The sequence below is a fragment of the Nilaparvata lugens genome, chromosome 4, assembly GCF_014356525.2.
Source record: "Nilaparvata lugens isolate BPH chromosome 4, ASM1435652v1, whole genome shotgun sequence".
In the NCBI taxonomy this organism is placed as follows: domain Eukaryota; kingdom Metazoa; phylum Arthropoda; class Insecta; order Hemiptera; family Delphacidae; genus Nilaparvata; species Nilaparvata lugens.
Window position 1 is genome coordinate 6,397,636 of NC_052507.1, and position 20,953 is coordinate 6,418,588.

At 34.7% G+C, this 20,953-nt stretch overlaps 1 protein-coding gene across 1 annotated transcript in view; it reads left to right on the forward strand.

Annotated features, from left to right (window-relative positions):
- The window catches only part of LOC111046207 (helicase SKI2W), a 72,234-nt gene extending 53,932 nt beyond the window's left edge, over positions 1-18,302 (forward strand). The window contains exons 16-22 of the mRNA XM_039425660.1: positions 5,019-5,177; positions 7,550-7,779; positions 8,792-8,993; positions 10,270-10,414; positions 11,913-12,106; positions 16,513-16,656; positions 17,949-18,302. Coding sequence (XP_039281594.1) covers positions 5,019-5,177; positions 7,550-7,779; positions 8,792-8,993; positions 10,270-10,414; positions 11,913-12,106; positions 16,513-16,656; positions 17,949-18,149 — 1,275 coding nt within the window. The 3' untranslated portion in view covers positions 18,150-18,302. The remainder of the gene's footprint in view (positions 1-5,018; positions 5,178-7,549; positions 7,780-8,791; positions 8,994-10,269; positions 10,415-11,912; positions 12,107-16,512; positions 16,657-17,948) is intronic.
- Positions 18,303-20,953: the final 2,651 nt, after the last annotated feature.

Sequence of the window (20,953 nt, forward strand, 5' to 3'; positions counted from 1 at the left end):
TTTTGATCAACAATATCTTCCGATTGTTACCATTTAGATGTATAATTCAAAATCCCTCTGGGCGTATTTCTGTGCTATACAATCTGAGATCAGGTAGAGCGCTCTATCTCATATAGATTTCCAGGTACACCTAACAACAATGCTCCTTGTATTGTGAAAAACACCTAATTTTCAGCTTCAACCATCATCACCAACTACATTGTCCTCACATTGATATTTCGCACAATGACATAAGTTCATGAGATTATGTTCTATGAGAATCACCCGTTAGATGCACTTCATTTCAGTATTTCCTAGTGGAAAGGCGCGCTTAAGGACACCTCAAGGATCAAAATTTCAAACACTCATAACTTTTGACACAATGCTCAGATTTCATCGTACTAAAATTCATTCTACTCGGCTCGTCAAGGCGGTCCAAAATCATGCATCACAAGTCAAATTCGGTCGAAAAATGAAAAATTCATTTTTGAGTGTACTGTACTTAAGCCCATATTCCAATACACAAAAATTGCCAATTTCTATATTCAAAGCTGCATGTATTTCAACTCATGAAATAAATGTTTGTATGATATTACATATTTAATATTAGTAGACGATAAAAATGTATACATATTTTAAAATATATTATACTATCAAAATACCAGCAATTCAAATCTGAAACGCGCGAACTGGAGTCAGCCATTGTTAATAGTCGGCCAGCTGATAATTGTTACAACTTTTGCGCAATCGGCAGTGCCAACCAGACGACCGGTTTTTAGTTTTAGATTTTAGGCTATGTTGTAAAATTAAACATTGTCACCAATAACATGAGTTATTAAAATTATTTGATTTGCAGTTTCTGTTAATGTGTACGTGGAGGAAAAATGTTGTGTACATCACGAGTGAAAAATGTTTTTTTTCCTACAGTTACGTTGAAAAGTGGCCATTGTTGCACTGATTACAGAACGCAAAGAATCACTTTTCCGCTCTAGTGCGGGAAAAATTTTTCTGCACTCCAGATTTGCAACATGGCAACGCAAAATACTTAGTAGGTTATATGGAGCAACAGTGCAGCAAAATCAAAATGAAGTTGGTAACAGTGACTGCTGTGGCTGCTATAGTGAGCAGACGTGCAACCAAGCACAACGCGCTAATTATTATTCATTATATATTATAACCAAGGACAGCGAGGACTTTAGGATTTTAGGATTAAGGTTTTTATCAATAATAAAATTACACAGAAAAACATTTGATGGATTTCAGGCAATTTTACCCATAATTACCCACTTTTCATATTCAATGGTAACTGTAGGAAAAACTTAATGTGAAATACGTGCGCAAAGTTCCTCTGCTGCACTCAAGAAACCATTCCGCCCTCGCCTACGGCTCGGGCGTAAACGTTTCTTTCGGTGCAGCAAACTGACACTTTGCGCACTAGTTGCACAAATAACTATTCTCCCTTAGTGAAATTTTTGTCCTCGGCTTCGCCTCGGGCTTCAAACTTTCTCCTCAGGGAGAAAAAACAGTACTTTCTCTCTAGATATACAAATAACTATTAATTTTTGGATGAAGCAAATAAATAGGATGGATATTCATAAAAGACTAGCAGGAAACCCGTGCTTTGCATCGGGGAAAATTTTGTGTTGTGATATTATGCTTTCTCCTAATTTAACATAAATATTAGAATAATTAATAATTATTTTGTAGAAATCACCTTGATATCCTTCATCAGTGTAGAAAATTCGCAGCAGAAAAAAAAGAGTTTGGCCTCGAACCTGCAATCCTCCATTCAAGAGCCGCGCGTGCTACCAATTATGCTACTGATTCACTTGGAGAAATCGCTGTTTGGTTAGGCGGCTTTTGTTGTTGCGTAAACTTGAATAAATTTAATAAATTTGTTTTAATTGTTTAATAAAAATGAAAATAAGCCTACATCCATCCTCGGTAATTTAAGAATCTTTATGTAAAATTGCAAGTTAATCAGTTCAATAGTGATACTGCGTCAGACATGTATTTCCTATCCCGTACGAGTTTAAGCAATTCCTTCCTTTATGGATAATTTTGGAATGAAGCAAATAAATAGATTATTTTATCCCGGGCTGACAAATATTTTTTGTGTAGTAGCGCTCATCGAGAATTTCCATCCAGCTGTTTACCCTGTTGTCAATATTTGCAGTAGCAGAAGGCTTCGGGGTGATTTACAGCATTTAATGTTGTCGTTGTAGCAACCTGGGGAACCCTGTTGTTTCACTCCTCCTCCGTTTCAAGGCCCAGGAAGCGGGCCACCCCACAGGGGTCGGACCAGAGGCTGGCGGCTGTCAGTAGGGTCGGCTTCGAGGGGCAGCTGAAAAGATGCTCTGTGCTGTGGGGTCCACCGCCACAGTCGGGACATGTATCACGGACACCATCAATGATTCTTGACTTGAAACTATTCATAATCACAGAGTAGCCCGATCTCAGTTGAGCAAGGATGGTGCGGGTTCTTCTGGGCAGGCTTTTCTCGTCAGCATTTATTTGGGGTGGATACCCCCAAAACACAGGATTAATCCTCAGTCTGCTAATGCTCTCGTCGACAGCATTTAATTGGGATTTTCGTTTAATAATAATTATTCATTAATTAGCATTTGAACAAATGCAACTTCCAATTTATTTCCATCTGTAAATAAATAGGATATTATTTAAAGATGGAGAAAAATTCTATTGGCCAAAATATTCCTTCTGTATCTTAACCTTCCGGTAGTCGCGCCCTACTCAATCACAAGAGCAGTCGCGTGTTTTTACAACATCCAATTTTCCAAGAGTTATGTACTCTGTTTACTGTCAAAACATATTAATTAACACACTTTTTTATGTATTTGAACACGACATGCAGTCGTGTTAAGTAAATAATTAAAAAACTTTTAAAAACTTTCAATCGTCGTATTTTTACTGTTGAAAATGATCGCTAGACGATTGAAAGTACTTCAGTCAGTAAGTAAAAGTTTTTAATATTCACTTAATAATTGACTGCATGTCGTGTTCAAATACATAAAAAAGTGTGTTAATACAAAGCAGCTCGGAATGGATCAAGAAACCATCACCATATTAATCAATTGTATAATTACTTTTTCGCCCCACTTGGATGTAATGAGCTGGTTTACGTGCGTCATATGAAGGCCGAAAGTGATTGTTTTCTGACCAGGCCGGTAAAATTTTTACGGCCCTAGGGCTGTAAAATAACCTTGAAGTCAGCTGATTCTGATTTGATGTGAACGTGTTTACAAAATAGTTTATGAAACGGAATCAGTTTATGCTTCTAGAATTGAATAAAGTATTTTGCAATAAGATACTATCATTTTATTTGGATGAATGAAATACAAATGAGATATTATAAACTATTCAAATTCAATTTTCAGAGTATAATAGAATCTAACCTCAAACCTCCTAGTACTGCGTTTTTCACGGAACATGGTGGATAAACGGAATCATTTTATGCTTCTAGAATTCAATAAAGTATTCTGCAATAATATACTATCATTTTATTTGGATGAATAAAATACAGATAAGATATATATTATTATAAACTATTCAAATAATATTCGATTTTCAGAGTAGGATAGAACTTCTAACCTAAACTTCCATTGACATTCAGATTGGCCAAATTTCAAGTGTGATAAACAGCTGATAAAAAACTTTTCATTATTTGTGTTTATCATTCAATAAGTAAAACATTTATAATAATATCATCTTATTGTCATTTGGAAGAATAAAAAATTTAAACTCAACCTCTTACATAATTGAACATAATCTTTTAGGTTATTTAGACAAATCAGAATAAAAAATAAAAATACTTGGACAATTTCCTGATATTCAGATTACCTCAGATTTGCTAGAGCTATGACCTTCCACTTTTGCTTTCGGAAGTGCTTATAATAGACAATAAATTATTTTCATATATATATTGTTTATTTTTCTGTGTGGCAAAAATGACGTTCTCACCATGGGCAAAAATGTTTTTCCGGCTCTCAATCTTTTCTAGTCCTCGGCCTACGGCCTCGGACTTGAAAACCGATTTCGAGCCAGAAAAGTCTCATTTTCGGCCCTAGGTGCGAAATATACTATTTCCTACAGTTACGTTGAAAAGTGGCCATTGCTGCACTGATTACAGAACGCAAAGAATCACTTTTCCGCTCTAGTGCGGGAAAAATTTTTCTGCACTCCAGATTTGCAACATGGCAACGCAAAATACTTAGTAGGTTATATTATGGAGCAACAGTGCAGCAAAATCAAAATGAAGTTGGTAACAGTGACTGGGCTGCTATAGTGAGCAGAGGTGCAACGTAGCACAACGAGCAAATTATTAATTAGATATTATAACCAAGGACAACATTTTTATTCTATTTGACAATAAATTAAGGTTTTTATCAATAATAAAATTACACAGAAAAACATTTGATGCATTTCAGGCAATTTTACCCATAATTACCCACTTTTCATATTCAATGGTAACTGTAGGAAAAACTTAATGTGAAATACGTGCGCAAAGTTCCTCTGCATCACTCAAGAAGCCATTCCGCCCTCGCCTACGGCTCGGGCGTAAACGTTTCTTTCGGTGCAGCAAACTGTTACTTTGCGCACTAGTTGCACAAATAACTATTTTCCATCTTCTTGGATTATTTTACGCCTATGAACATTTGGATGATTACCATTTCATAGCCCAATAAGGTACACAAAGCAAAGCCATCAATTCTGTGTTATTGGTTTGTTTACAGTCCCCGTATACAGACTTTCCCTATCTTATGCACTGTCGCTACTAAATGGCACCTAAAGACTGAACCATTGCTCGGTTGATACTGCAACTCAGTGGAGTGATGGGGAGAATGTTTAGGAATGCATAGGTGACTCATTCACTGATACCACCCCATACAATAGTTTTGTGCAGCAAAAAACTAACACTGTTGTACTTTTTACAACAGCGCGACTGCCGGAAGGTTATTTTCGTCTTATAAATACTGAAAATATTTAGGTTATGTTCGAATTTATGTTGTTTTTATGTACAGGAGGAACTTGTGAAGGCCGCCAGATGGAGAAATCATTGTCACGCCGGTCGCTATGTTCTGCTATCAACTGGCAAGTTCACGAAACGATTGGGCATTATACTCGGCATTGAACGCAGCAAGGCCACCTGCAAAGTCCTCATATTTGTCAATCCAGACGAAGTAAGTAAAACTATAGTGAGGTCCACGTTATAATGGCAGTGAAGAAAGATAGGAGAAAAACGTTGCCAAGTCTCTCCATTTCGCCACTGACTGTACACAGCTGTTACTCAATTCATCCCATTAAATTTGATCTAATAATAATATCATTTCCTTAGTAAAATAATCAATTTAATGTCAAATTAATCAAGAAAATATATTTTTTCATAATTTGATTCAAAAATCTGCTTCCATAACTGAGATCAGATTTTTATTTTTATACAAACCTGAAATGGCGGCCAATTTAAAAAGCTGTGATACACAAAAATGAATTTCAAAACAACAGAAATTAAGTTATTTGGTGGGTAATTAAAAAAGCTATGATAGATTAATCTTTAGAAGCAGAGGAGAACATCTTACAGCCAAATCAAGAAATTATGTGTGTCACAGTAGAAGAGGTGAAAAGAGAAATAAGAAATCTGAATAACAAAAAGACCCCTGGATTCGAAATGATAACTGGCTTAGTCCTTAAGCACCTACCAAGAAAAGCAATAGTAAAATTAACACACATTTCGAATGCCTCTTTCAGACTCAAATTTGTACCAGGAATATGGAAAGTAGCAGAGGTTATAATGCTACTCAAGCCAGGTAAAGAGCCACATGAAGTATCATCATATAGGCCAATATCATTGCTACCTGTGCTTGCCAAGTTCTTTGAAAGGATTTTACTGAGTAGGCTAACACCAATAATTGAGAGACAGCACATAATTCCAAATCACCAATTTGGCTTCAGAGTGAAACACTCAACAATAGACCAAGTGCATAGGATTGTGAATGTAATAGAGAAGAGTCTTGAAGAGAAAAAAGTTTGTTCAGCAGCTTTCCTTGATATAGGGCAAGCTTTTGATAAAGTGTGGCATGAAGGTCTTCTTTTCAAACTGAAAAAAGTGCTACCAAAGCAATTTACAGATATATTAAAATCCTATCTGACTGACAGATACTTTAGAGTCAGGCATGAAAATTCATATTCTGATTTGAAGGAAATAAAAGCAGGAGTTCCTCAAGGAAGTGTTCTAGGACCATTTCTCTACCTACTCTATACCAGCGATATTCCCAGCCTTGATGAGAATACTACAGCAACATTTGCAGACGATACAGCCATATTATCAGTAGACAGTATTATTCATATTGCAACAGAAAAACTACAGAGATCCATCAACAAAATTCAAGATTGGACTAGAAAGTGGAGGATGAAACTAAATGAAGCAAAGTCGATTCACATCAACTTCACCAATAAGAAGGACCTGCCCATACCAATAACAATTAACAACCAAGTTGTGCCATATGCCAATGATGCCAAGTATCTAGGTATGACCTTGGACGCAAAGCTTCGCTGGAAGGCCCATGTCAAGAAGAAGAGAGAGGAACTTGGAATCAAATATAAGAAGCTGTATTGGCTGATCGGTAAAAACTCCAACTTTCAAATCCAAAAAAAAGTACTTCTGTACAAACAGATACTAAAGCCATTATGGACATATGGTATACAACTTTGGGGGTGTACCAAAGACAGCAACATCAATGTAATACAACGGTTCCAGAACAAGGTGCTGAGGAACATTGTGGATGCTCCTTGGTATGTCAGGAACAGCGATCTTCATAGAGACCTGCACGTCGACCTGGTGTCCACCGAGATCCAGAGGCATGCGGAGAGGCACGAGGGGCGACTGCACCAACACGACAACGTTGAGGCGATTCAGCTGCTAGACAATGGAGGGTTGGTGCGGAGGCTCAAAAGGAGGAAACCGTATGAGCTAGTGTAGTGCTTGTTCAAGTAGTGTCCAGTGAAAGAGCAGAGTCTAACTCCAGGGTCTAACGTGATCTCTAAACTCCAGAGTCCATTCAAGTCCTCGACTACTTTAACGCTCTGACTTGGAAAGCCAATATTCTGACTCCAGAGTTTAAAGCCAGTTAAAGTCTAGAACTTAACTGAATCCCGAGCTCGGAAACCGGCCCTTAGAAATTGTCAACCACTCTCTATGATTATATTTATTACAAAACCCGGTTTCGGGGCTTCAGCAGCCACATCTTCAGCTGTTTTTTTTATGCCTAGTCCACATGTTGGCCAAGTAAGGCCACACACTGGTGCTTCATTGGACCAACATGTGGATGCGACATTACAACTTCCAACTTTATAATTTGTAATAAATTCTATTTATTCAATCGAAATGTATTATTCATTTTGATGATTATGTATCTACTGAATATTTCAGTTATTATTATATTAATGATTTGAAGTATTTCAAGTGATTTTGTATTTTGGCAAAATAAAGATTTTGATTTGATTTTTGTTTCACTTGAAAGAGTAATTTGTGTTTTTCAATTGTGTTATGTTTTAGTCGACGAAACAATGCGGATGCCAACCGAAACACTGTGACTGTGAACTGTGGTTTCAAATCGTCAACATTCTCAAGTACAAGGAAAGATTCGTGCCTGACGACAATGCAGTCTATACTATAGTCAAAATCGAAATGAAAGAAATTCTGGAGATTCTTGACCTAACGGATATGTACGATGAACGCGAGTTCGATATCATCATGGATACCGTCAACTTCTATCATTTCAAAAAGTAATTAATCACATTTCTTCTAAAGTTTTCTTTCATACTTGAACATTTGATCAGTAATATCATAGTGAAAAGATAGCATAACAATATCCCATGGTATAGGTTGTTCATGTTCCAAATTTCAAGCCGATTTTTTATTGACTCCAGCCGATTACGGTCGATTATTACTGTTTTGTTGGGAGTGTAAGAAAGTAAGAACGACACAGTGTGAGAGAATACTCGTTTTTCATAGTGGGAAAGCGTATTTAGGTTTGATAATTGATGAATGCTAATTCCAAAAGATAAATGAGGAACAAGAGTTGTACAGAATGGAATAAATTTATTCAGAGTATTTTAATTGCAGAATTGGTCGTTGAGAAAAATCAATTGTGCATAATTACTCTGAAATCTTTGACTGAATAATTATTTATTCAATTATTTTTAGAACATCACACACGCTCCCAATAATACTCTCAAATTGAAATAATATAGGATAACATGGAAAATGTGATCGAATTGAATCAAAAATAGGGAAGGAATGCAAGATTATTCTAGTAAATTGTTTTAGTTTTGAAGCATCTAAATTTGAAAATCTACTTTGTAAAAATATTTGAGGACAGAAAATTTTGTGAAGTGAAGAACTACAAGACTTGACTATGTGTTACGTTATCGAAATTTGGGAGAGGAATAGCACAAGGTTGCCTTATTTTTTCTCTACCTATTATTTTGATAATGTACTTATTGTATTAATGAATAAATAATTATAATAGTACAATATTTTGTCGAATTTATCCATTTATTTATAGTTTCAGACCACCGCAGTTACCGAGAAGTTTGATTTCTGCTTTGCAAAATCTGCACACAAAATCGCTTTCGTTTCAAGTGAACAATATTATTAAATTTGCAAACAATATACCTGCAGCTGGCTTCAAATTGGCCAATCAGAAGCTCGACAATCTGAAATTGGAATTTGAAAAATAGAGAATTATAATAGTACAAAATTTTCTCGAATTTATCCATTTATTTATTGTTTCAGACCACCGCAGTTACCGAGAAGTTTGATTTCTGCTTTGCAAAATCTGCACACAAAATCGCTTTCGTTTCAAGTGAACAATATTATTAAATTTGCAAACAAGATACCTGCAGCTGGCTTCAAATTGGCCAATCAGAAGCTCGACAATCTGAAAATGGAATTTGGAAAATTCAACGTGAACGAATTTCTCAAGTATGAGCGTCAGGTAAGAATGTACTGAATTCATTTTTCCAAAAATTGGAAAAAATAATAGTTTCAATAGTTTCTGATAATGTATATTATTTATTTATCCATTTACACTAGTAGTTCTGTGAACAGTAGACCTCGCACTCAGTAAGTTACATTGACCTGTTATGTTTTCTCAAAAATTAATATATAATTTATCAATTTAAAATGTCTAGAAAAAATCCTAAATAAATATAGAGCATTCTGTCCTATCGCACCGTGACGTGTCGTCCCGAAATGTGAGTTTGAGCGCTGTTATCAGGTCTGACTGCAACTGTCTACAACGTTGATGGAAAGATACATTTTCAAGATGTTCGATGTTTTTGAACGGGTAGTATTATAGTCCACTAGGCAGCTGATTTATGATGAATAATTCTAAAGTCTGATTTTTACGGTAATATTGGCGTTCAAAGGAGACTCATTTTCTTTTTGCATTATCCTTAAAATGCAAAATTTCAAAAAAACCGTATGTATAGGTGGACGTGAAATTGAAAAAGGAACATACTTGTCAAATTTCATGAAAATCTATTGCTGCGTTTCGCTGTAAATGCGGAACATGAAAACATAAAGAGAAATGCAAAACCGTCGACTTGAATGTTAGACCTCACACCGCTCGGTCAATTAACCAATGCACAAATCAACTACATGATTAGAAAAGGACCAACAGGCCTAGCCCAGAATTGTTCCCTTTCCGAATTTTGATAGTAGTAAGCAGTAGTAAGCCAATGTCTAAAATGTAGGTTATGTTGCTTATATTATAATATTGTATTACTATTACCAACACTAATTCACTGGAAATGTTACTAAACTAAGGCAGGACCTCCTAAATACCTAAATATTTAGAAGGTCCTGACTAAGGTCCACGTTATAATGGCAGTTGAGAAAGATGGAGAACAGCTGCTGATTCACTGCCTTCTATAGAGGATAGCTGATACCGGTATATCTGATGTAATATTAACTGTTCTTTCTTGTTTGAAATAATCAGTTATATTTTATACGTTAAGAAAGTATATACTGTATGTATCAATTATTAAATAATAAATTTCCATAGTCGAGATAAAACATTTTGTTAGTTAAAATTCTTCAATGATCTGGCAACGTTGCGGCGCTAGGAAAGGATAGCGCTATATCTGCTTTGTCGGATGTTAGACTAGGATAGCAAGAGGATTGTTAATCAAATACTGCCATTACAACGTGGACCACACTATTGTATGCAACTCGCGATCAATTCTATAATTTTGCTCAAATGCTTTCAGTTCCGCGTGATATTTCAACTGAAAACACTGCAGAACAAAAAAATGCGATTGGACAAAATAGTGAATGAGTACAGTATGACCGGATTATTTGAAGCAAAGAAGCAAATACTAAAGGAACTCAAGTATTTGGATAACTCTGATAATGGTGAGTTGAACTCATTGATATTTACTTTATTTCTAAAGATGATGGTTTCTCGATCCATTCCGAGCTGCAATGTATTTACATACATTTTTTTAATGTATTTAACACGACTTGCAGTTAATTATTTTCAATAAAATAAGCAAACTTGTACACTTAATGACTGGAGTACTTTCGAACGGCTAGCGTTCATTTTCAACAGTGACATATCAGTCAGTAAGTAAACAAATGTGCTTATTTATTTGAAATGATTGACTGCATGTCGTGTAAAATACATAGTAAATAAGCAAATTTATTAACTTGAGACTGGTGTACTTTCGAACGGCTAGCGTTCATTTTCAACAGTGACAAATCAGTCATAAGTAAACAAATGTGCTTATTTATTTGAAATGATTGACTGCATGTCGTGTAAAATACATAGTAAATAAGCAAATTTGTTTACTTGAGACTGGTGTACTTTCGAACGGCTAGCGTTCATTTTCAACAGTGAAAAATCAGTCATTTAGTAAACAAATTTGCTTATCTACTATGTATTTTACACGACATGCAGTCAATCATTTCATATAAATAAGCACATTTGTTCACTTACTGACTGATTTTTCACTGTTGAAAATGAAAGCTAGCCGTTCGAAAGTACACCAGTCTAATAAGATAATTTATTAATTATTATTTTTTGTGTAGTTGAGATGTTGATATTGTGGTAATTATTCATATTAAATGAAAAAGACTAAGAAATTGTCAAAAACCACAGATTTTTTGATACTTAGAAAGACTGGTTTCGTTTATTACACCATTGTCAATCTCTGATAGACCTGAGTATCACCTGATATATCTGAGTTTATCAGAGATTGACAATTGTGTAATAACCGAAACCGATCTTTCTAAGTATCAATAAATCTGTGGTTTTTTAACAATTTCCTAGTCTTTTCCATTTAATATTATAAATTATTATATCACAGGGGAAAATTGATTCATTATTTGAAGGAACTTGATGATGTTGAATGAATGAACTTTATATTGAATGAATGACAATGCTGTAAAAACACAAATTGAAATCAACCTGAGAATCTGTAGTTTTTCTACAGGTACAATATTATTCTATTGTTCTTGTTGATTCAAATTCATGAGTAGCTGGATGGATTCCATCCTACCTCATCCATTCAGAATTGTACAATAGTCGATGTTTGAATATATTACATTTCTTGTTAAAATGTATGAATTCAGGGCTACTTTCTTGTATTTATAAAATATAATTATAGTACCCTTTGAAATCAATAAAATAATAGAATAAGTATAATTGTATTCTTATTATTTTATTAATTTCAAAGGGTACTATAATTCTATTTTATAAATGCATTTCTTGTATTGTTTCATTCCACATAGATGACAATATGTGGAATGAAACAATTAGGGGTTCATGAACTAAGATTTGTTTGACTTAATACTCTTGCCATAAAATTATATATATTATTTGTGTCTTATAATGGTTGATATTATTTTGCAGTTGAACTGAAGGGGAAAGGCGCCATCCGACTGCCAAGTAATGAAATAATGGTCACCGAGCTAATTTTCCGCAACGTCTTGTCCGAATTCCAACCTCCCGAAATAGCAGCTCTCCTCTCCAGTCTGGTCTTTCAAGCCAAGACAAACATCGAAATCGAAGACATTAAAAAACAAATTCCAGATTCTCTGAAAAAGGTAGGGATCTTTTATTTTGTCAACATTTGCATAGAGAAAATAATTATAGCATAAGATAGATAGATCGGCTGCCTTTATTTTAACCTGGAGTGGGAAGTTAGGGCGCAGCCGGCCCTCTCTCCCACTTAACCCTCCTGTACAATTCTAATGCATCTACATCACAACATAAGGAAATAATCTCTTAAATAGAATCATAAGTAATATGATAAAAAAGTATAAATCAATAATTGAAAAAAAAAACAATTTGATTTAATTTAGTAGAATATATTTTAGACTGAAAAAATCTAAAAGTTAGAAAATAGAGTTTTAGAAGAAACAAATTTTTAAGCAAGAAACAATAAAATTTCTTAAGATAATATTCCACGGTGTAGGTTGTTCATGTTTCAAATTTCAAGCTTTGTTCGGTTCGAATTTCGCTTTTTGTTTACTCAAGCCGATTATTACTGACTACTGTCATAGAGAAACAATAGCATAAGTAGATATCCCATGGTATGGGGCGTTTATGTCGCAACTTTTACTGTTATCTCAAGCCTATAGTCCACGTAGCTCTTTCCCTTGAAGCTGTGTGACACTGATAGTCTCTCATATTGTGCCTTTCATACACTCTTACCCGGTCAAAACAGTAAAAATCGACAATAATCGGCTTGAGATAACAGTAAAAGTTGTGACATAGACGCCCTATACCATGGGATATCTACTTACGCTATTGTTTCTCTATGCTACTGTTTTGTTGGGAGTGTAAGAGTGTAAGAAGAGCGCAGTATGGAAGACTACTAGTGTCACATAGCTTCACGAAAGATAACCACTATCGGCTTGACACAGCCAAATTTCAAGCCGTTTTTTTTGTCAACTCAAGCCGATTACTGTCGATTATTACTGTTTTGTTGGGTTGAGAGTGTAACAACGGTATATTAGAGAATACCAGCGTCACGAAAGATAACGACTATCGGCTTGACACAGCCAAATTTCAAGCCGATTTTTGTCGCTTATACCTTGAAAGATAACATGAGATGATATAGGGCGTTTATGTTCCAAATTCAACTGTAACCTCAAGCCGATAGTCCTAGGAATTATTTTTCGTGAAGCCATGTGACGCTATTAGCATAAAGAAACAATAGCATAAGTAGATATCCCATGGTATAGGGCGTTTATGTCTCAAATTTTACTGTTATCTCAAGCCGATTACTGTCGATTTTTACTGTTTTGTTGGGGTGAGAGTGTATGAACGGCACAATATGAGAGACTACCAGTGTCACACAGCTTCACGAAAGATAACGACTATCGGCTTGACACAGCCAAATTTTAAGCCTATTTTTGTCAACTCAAGCCCATTACTGTCGATTATTACTGTTTGTAATACCCCCACGTTTTGTTGGGGTGAGAGTGTAACAACAGTATATGAGAGACTACCAGCGTCACATAGCTTCACGAAAGATAACGACTATCAGCTTGACACAGCTAAATTTTAAGCCTATTTTTGTCAACTCAAGCCCATTACTGTCGATTATTACTGTTTGTAATACCCCCACGTTTTGTTGGGGTGAGAGTGTAACAACGGTATATGAGAGACTGCCAGCGTCACATAGCTTCACGAAAGATAACGACTATCAGCTTGACACAGCTAAATTTTAAGCCTATTTTTTGTCAACTCAAGCCTATTACTGTTTGTAATAGCTTCACCAAAAATAACTACTAGGACTCGGCTTGAGTTAACAGTGAAATTTGGAACATAAACGCCCTATACCATCTTCTTATGCTATATTTTCTCTATGATATTAGCCAGTTGCAGCTCACTGTAAAAATCTAAGAAAATTGTTTAAAAATCGACAAATATAATCGATATACAATACGAGTATATACAGAGACCGGCTTATTAATCTGACGATTTTGAAGTAATGGTTATGTTTGAACCACAGACATTGAAAAGGCGGGAATGTTGTACATCGACAGGTCTATTCTTGCCATTTCAGTAGCCAGTATGTCGTGGTCAAGTGAACATCAAGCGATTGTGATTGAAGCTTATTTCTATTATAATGACTCAGTTATTTTAACACAGCGTATTCAATAATTTAAATTGACACGCGCCTGTTCCCAGTAGGAATACGATCTTGTTGTGGGTAAAGAATTTCAGGAATACGTTGTCCGCTTCAAAAACTAAACCAACAGGACAAAAACGAACTTTGAGAACGCCTGAGTAGCTGTTACACGGTCTCCACGACGTTCAGCAGCGAAACATGCGCCATTTCTGATCGAAGTGTACGAGGAATTCTTCATTCCGATCTAAAATTCCATCCGTATAGGATAATGTTAGTGGAACAACTAAATGCAAATTATTGGGCACATTGCAAAGCCGCTTGCGAGATCATTCTTAAAAATGTTCACCAGGATGCCGTTATTCTTTCAAGTGACGAGGAACATTTTCATTTTTCGGGATTTGTGAATAAACAAAATTACCGTTATTGGGCGGCCAATAATCCACAGAACTAAAGAAAGTCATTCAACGAGAAATTGAAGTAATTTCACAAGTGATGATTAAGCGAGCAATGGCAAATTTTAGAATTAGATTAAGTGAGTGTGTGAAAAGTCACGGAAATCATTTGGATGACATAATCTACAAATAAAAAACTTTGTAAGTAATCTTTGTAATTCACTATAAATTTAAAAAGTTTGATATATTGTATGATTTAATTGTTCGAAACACACTAGTTATTATCCCTCAAAAATCGTCAGGTTTTTATGCCGGGCTCTGTATATAATGAAGATTGGACAATAGAGTGATTGATAACAGAATAATCTTGTTTTATCTGAGCTTGCAATATGGGGCCAGTTAGAAATTATTATTTTAATTTTATATTATAAGTAACCAGCTTAGCAACATAGCTAAATTTTTATAGAGCTAATACTTTTTTCTTTTGTTTTTCACATGTATCATTTTAATCATTCTCTTTTATTACTTTTCTAGTATTTATATTTAATTTTTTTTTACTTTCCTTGCCCTATTACCATAGGTAAGGAAAGTATTGCTTTCCGAAAAAAATTAAGGTGTGTGTGTGTGTGTGTATGTGCGTCTGTGTACACGATATCTCATCTCCCAATTAACGGAATGACTTGAAATTTGGAACATAAGGTCCTTACAATATAAGGATCCGACACGAACAATTTCGATCAAATGCGATTCAAGATGGCGGCTAAAATGTTGTCAAAACAGGGGTTTTCACGATTTTCTCGAAAACGGCTCCAACGATTTTTATTAAAGTTATACCTGAAATAGTCATCGATAAGCTCTATCAACTGCCACAAGTCCCATATCTGTAAAAATTTCAGGAGCTCCGCCCCATCTATGCAAAGTTTGATTTTAGATTCTCAATTATCAGGCTTCAGATACAATTTAAACAAAAAATTTCGAGTGGAAATGATTCAGCATGAGAATCTCTACAACTAATGTTCAGTAACATTTTCACCTAAAATTAAATATAAGCTCGAAATTCGAGAAAATGTGATTAACCAATTGCAAACTGTTGGCAACTGTTGATTGTATTAAATGATTCACTATGAACAGATAGCACACCTCGTGAGTCTTCAACGTTATTGCCCTGTCACCATCTGGCTCAAATCTTTGAATAGTAGATTTCAGATTCGCGGGAACACTAGCGTCAGGTGATCAATTTTCATAACGGCAAAGAAAGTTGTGTGAGTGCGCCACACCAGATTTTTTTGTAATAATTTTTACTAATTTATTTCCTGTATTCATGAGTGCGTTTGGGCTGTTATGCCTGTTGCACTCCTAGATTTTTGTAAGAATAAATAAATAAATAGGTAAACGTTTTTTGGGAACATAAATTCTTATATTTGGATTTTTATGTGATAAATTACAATTTGTAGCAATGTTGGACATTTGTAATGGTGAAGATGATTTGAATTTTTTTTCTGTAAAAGTTTAAAATTGAATTTAACCATCTTTAACTTCAAAATTGTTCCAGCAATCAGATTTTCAACTAAATATGTGTAACGCTAGTTCGCCTCCATGGTGCACATTGGGTAACTGAATGATGGCGGTCAGACAAACTTATGTTCTCCTGACCGAAAACTACACATCTCAAAGAATTTAGAAATATACAGTGCATTTGAGACTCATGAGCTATATATTTTTTGTGCATCTGCCATACGCTAAATAATCATTTTATATTGTTTCTCTCATCTGGTGAAATCAACATATCCATCCATTTTTACTCATATAATCATTTGAACTATCTTGAAAATCACCAGCTTGCTTTTCTGGAATGGCCCATTATTTTTCTATTACAAAAGGTTGATGCTCTACTGGAACTGTTATTTTTCTTAATGTTGTTAAGAATGATCTCCTGTGTATTGTCTAGGAATAAGCCGACATTTTGATTTAATTTCAGGGCATGGAGAAACTGGAAAAATTACAGTTGGAGCTTGCCAAGAAGGAAGAATGTTATCGGGAGGAGATAGAAGAGGATCATAGAGAGTTTGTCGAGTTGAATTTCGGCCTGATTCACGTCGTTTACCAATGGGCGTGCGACAAGGTATTTACTATAGTGAGGTCCATGGCAGTGTTTGATTAGCAATGGTATTGCTATCCTTATCTATCATTCAACAAAGCGGATAGCGCTATCTCTCTCTCGCTTTGCTCTGTTGCCAGATCGGCTTTCAACAATGTAGAATTAATAATTAATTAACAAAATATTTCATCTTAATTATGAAATTATGGAAAAATATAATTCCTTGCTTAATGAAATATAATTGATTATTTTAAATGAGAATGAACCGTTAATATTACATTAATAAACTATTGGGAAAGGAACAACAAGCTAAAAGCCCAAAACTGTTCCTTCTCCAAATTTAGATAGAAATTTTTTACAAGTCAAGTTCGTTGGACAACAAAACTTGACTCACTCCTTCGTCCTTTTTCAGGATATCAAAGTAACATTGAAAGTGCACAAGAGAAAAATTTGTTGTGATTTATTCAGCTAAAGAATTCATTACATGCAATTACTACAGTTTACCATTCATTTATAACATCAGCTCAGGCTATTTGGGAGCTATCACACAGACAGTCCTTCATGCGCTGACTCATGATTAATATACAACATAATTTACAACTTTTACATCAACTAATTGATGCGGGTTGATTGAAATATTAATGTGCAGTTTTCGCCATTTATTTTCTCTTTGAACTCTTTATCGAAATAATGTATCACGTGAACACTCTCATTTTAAAAAATGAATATAAATTTATTTTAATTCATTTATTTACAATGCAAAGGACACTAATGTAAAAACATTGGTAGATGAAATAATAAAGTAAGTTAGTACTTTTGCTATTCTTCTTCCAAATTCATAAGAAGGGTCAAATATGTTAAAGCGACAGAGTAATTCTTCATTTCAAATAGGATCCTCAATGAAACCAACTGTCAAATTATTCTGGTTAGAGAAATATGTAGCTGTTCCCATGATTTTCATCAATTCTGTATATAATTAAAAGTTGTGGGTTTTAAAGATTACAAAAGAACAGTTCTTGAGCGAGTTCTCCAACCCAGGGGGTTACCAGTTTATATAGATTTAATGTAGGCGCACACAGATCGGCATCGGACGATTAGATTTGATGCATTGTTTTCAATAGTTACCTATATGATGCGGATAGGTATGCGCACTCCAATTGAAAACTATGAATCAAATCTAATCATCCCATCCGTGCCGTCCGTCCGATGACTATCTGTTGTGGCCTACCTTAAATCTATTTAAACTGGTAACCCCCTGGGTTGGAAAACCATTGTCCATTTTCTAATGAATTGTTGTGCATTTTTGTTTTGAACAGCTGTTCTGCGAAACGATTGAGATGACTGACGTGCAGGAAGGAATAGTAGTGCGCTGTATTCAGCAGCTGAACGAAGTGCTCAACTCTGTCAAAGACGTGGCCCAGAAAGTCGGTGACAATTCGCTCAAAAGCAAAATGGAGGAAGCTTCCAACTCCATCAAGCGAGACATTGTATTCGCTGCCAGCTTGTATCTACAATAATATCTCCACATCAACACAACCTTACCTAACACCACTCATTCTATGCTGGGAAGTATTCATTTTTCGTTTCAAATTCGTACTGTATCATATATTTTTAAATGATTTATTCTTGAAGTATAGTTTGTTGACATTATTAAATTTTTAATTCATGTTTTTTGCCCAATTTTTTCAATTATACAGAATGTTACACAAAAGGTGTAACAGTCGTCGGCCTGATTCTGTATGATATTTGCAATAAAAATGTCCAGTCAAGTTTTCTTATATCGACTTTAGTTTTCGAGATCTGTCGATATTTTTGAAATAGGCCCACTTACCGTTAATGACTTGAAAACTATAAGTTTACTTCTAGTTCTAACTAAAATCTACTTCTAAGGGCCGGTTTCCGAGCTCGGGATTTAGCTAGTTCTAGACTTTAAAGAGCTGGAGTCAGAAAATTGGCTTTCCAAAACGGGGCGTAGTCGCAGTTTTAATGACAGTAGTCGCAGTTATTGCTTTCTCATTTCTATAATTGGAACCGTTTTTCCTTGACGAAATGAAACATTCGTAAATAATTCAAAATAGCTGAAACTTTACACTATTTTCTCTTTATTTTATTTTGTGTTCAATTTCTAGTTTTTTCAAAATTTAATTCAAACGTGACTATGACTGATTATGACTATGAATGATTACGCCCCGTTTCGGAAAACCAATTTTCTGACTCCAGCTATTAAAGTCTAGAACTCAGTCAATTCCCAAGCTCGGATACCGGCCCTAAGGATATGGTTTGAAATGGGAGAAATCTTCAATAAGTTTCATATATACATTTTTTTCTTTGTTTGAAATTTTTATTAGTACTACCTATATAGATACAATTTGTGTCGACTTGAGCTGGATTCCCAAGCAAACAACAGAGACAGTGAATAGTTGAAATATTATTCCCATAAGTTGTAATGAGATTATGCATACTCGGTCGGACGGCCTGAATGGGAATAATGCCATTAGAGATTATGGGAATCATATTTTCACTGTTCACTTTCACTGGTGTGGGTGAATCCGCTTTAAACAGGGTTGTTATTTCTTCTCAATCATGTGGAATAAAAAAAAATGAAACAATGATGAACATTCATTTATTTATTTCATCAAACAATAGACACATAAATCACAAAAATAACACAATATATTTTATATTGATACACAATACTGGCTTTTTTTAACGAGATTGCTTTATTTGGCATATGTTGGAAGACACGTATTAAGGCACTTTACAACTATTGTTGAAAGTAATTTATGAAACTGAAAATTAACAATAACGCTTCTAAATCTAGTTTTGTCATCAGTTTTTCTCCAGATACTGAGAAAAAAGTTTTGATGGTATACTGATGATAAATCGAATATATTATGATCTGGTAGGCTCAAGCCTGGTGTCAGAGATTTCAGGTCGCACCTGAATACAGGCAGCCGGGACCGACACCCTAACGTGTTTATTCTAAAACACGGGAGTGACAAAACAAATATCTTACCCGGGCCGAGATTCGAACCCGGGTCTCTGAATTATAGACCCAACACGGCCCACATAATGATGATGGTATAGTGAGGTCCACGTTAAGGTGCGTACAGATATACGCGCCGCGAACATGAGCAATTCACTTTTAATCAGCTTACTATATCTGTATTTTTACAGAAACGGTAAGATACAGCTATAAAAAGCTTGGCATAAGCTGATTAAAAGTAAGCGCGTAAATCTGTACGCATCTTTATAATGGCAGTGGTGAAAAATTAGGAGAGCAGCGTTGCCGATTATCTGCCTTGCCACTGCCTTATACGTCAACTGTCTGATATCGGCATATCTGATGCAATATTAATTGTTCATTCCTGTTTAAAATAATTTGCCAAGAAAATATATTCTGCAATGATTGGATATTTTGGTAATTAATAATATTTCTACATTGTTAAAAACGATCTGACAACGTTGCGGAGCTAGAAATGGATAAGAGCTATCTGCTCAGTCGAATGATAGACAAGGATAGCAATACCAATATCAATCAAACACTGCCATTATAACGTGGACCTTGCCATAGCAGTAATTGTAACCCTACCGATTATTTATTTATACAATAAGTATAATTATTATCAAAATTATAGGGAGAAGAAAAATAATGCAACCTTGTGCTATTCCTCTCCCAAATTTAGATAACACATAGTCCGAAATAGGTTAAGTCTTGTATTAAATTCACAACATTTTCAGTCCTCAAGTATTTTCACAAAGTAGATTTTCAAATTTAGATTCTTCAAAACCATACAGATTAGAGAAGTAATATTAGAAGAAACAGAAATATTAGAAGAAATATTTTACATTATTATAACTAAAATAGGAAATATTCACATTGAATGAAAAAGATTAAGAAATTGTCAAAAACCACAGATTTATTGATACTTGAAAAGACCGGTTTCGGTTATTACACCATTGTCAATCTCTGATAAACTAAAAGTTGCGGAACTTTTAGTTTATCAGAGATTGACAATGGTGTAATAATCGAAACTGGTCTTTCTAAGTATCAATAAATCTGTGGTTTTTTGACAATTTCTTAGTCTTTTTCATTCAATATGAAAAGTTGCGGAACTTTTAGTTTATCAGAGATTGACAATGGTGTAATAATCGAAACCGGTCTTTCTAAGTATCAATAAATCTGTGGTTTTTTGACAATTTCTTAGTCTTTTTCAATGAATATTTAACATATTCATTGTTAAATATGAATAATTAACACAATATCAACTTCTCAACTACACAAAAAGGGAAATATTCACATATTAAAAATATAATTTTG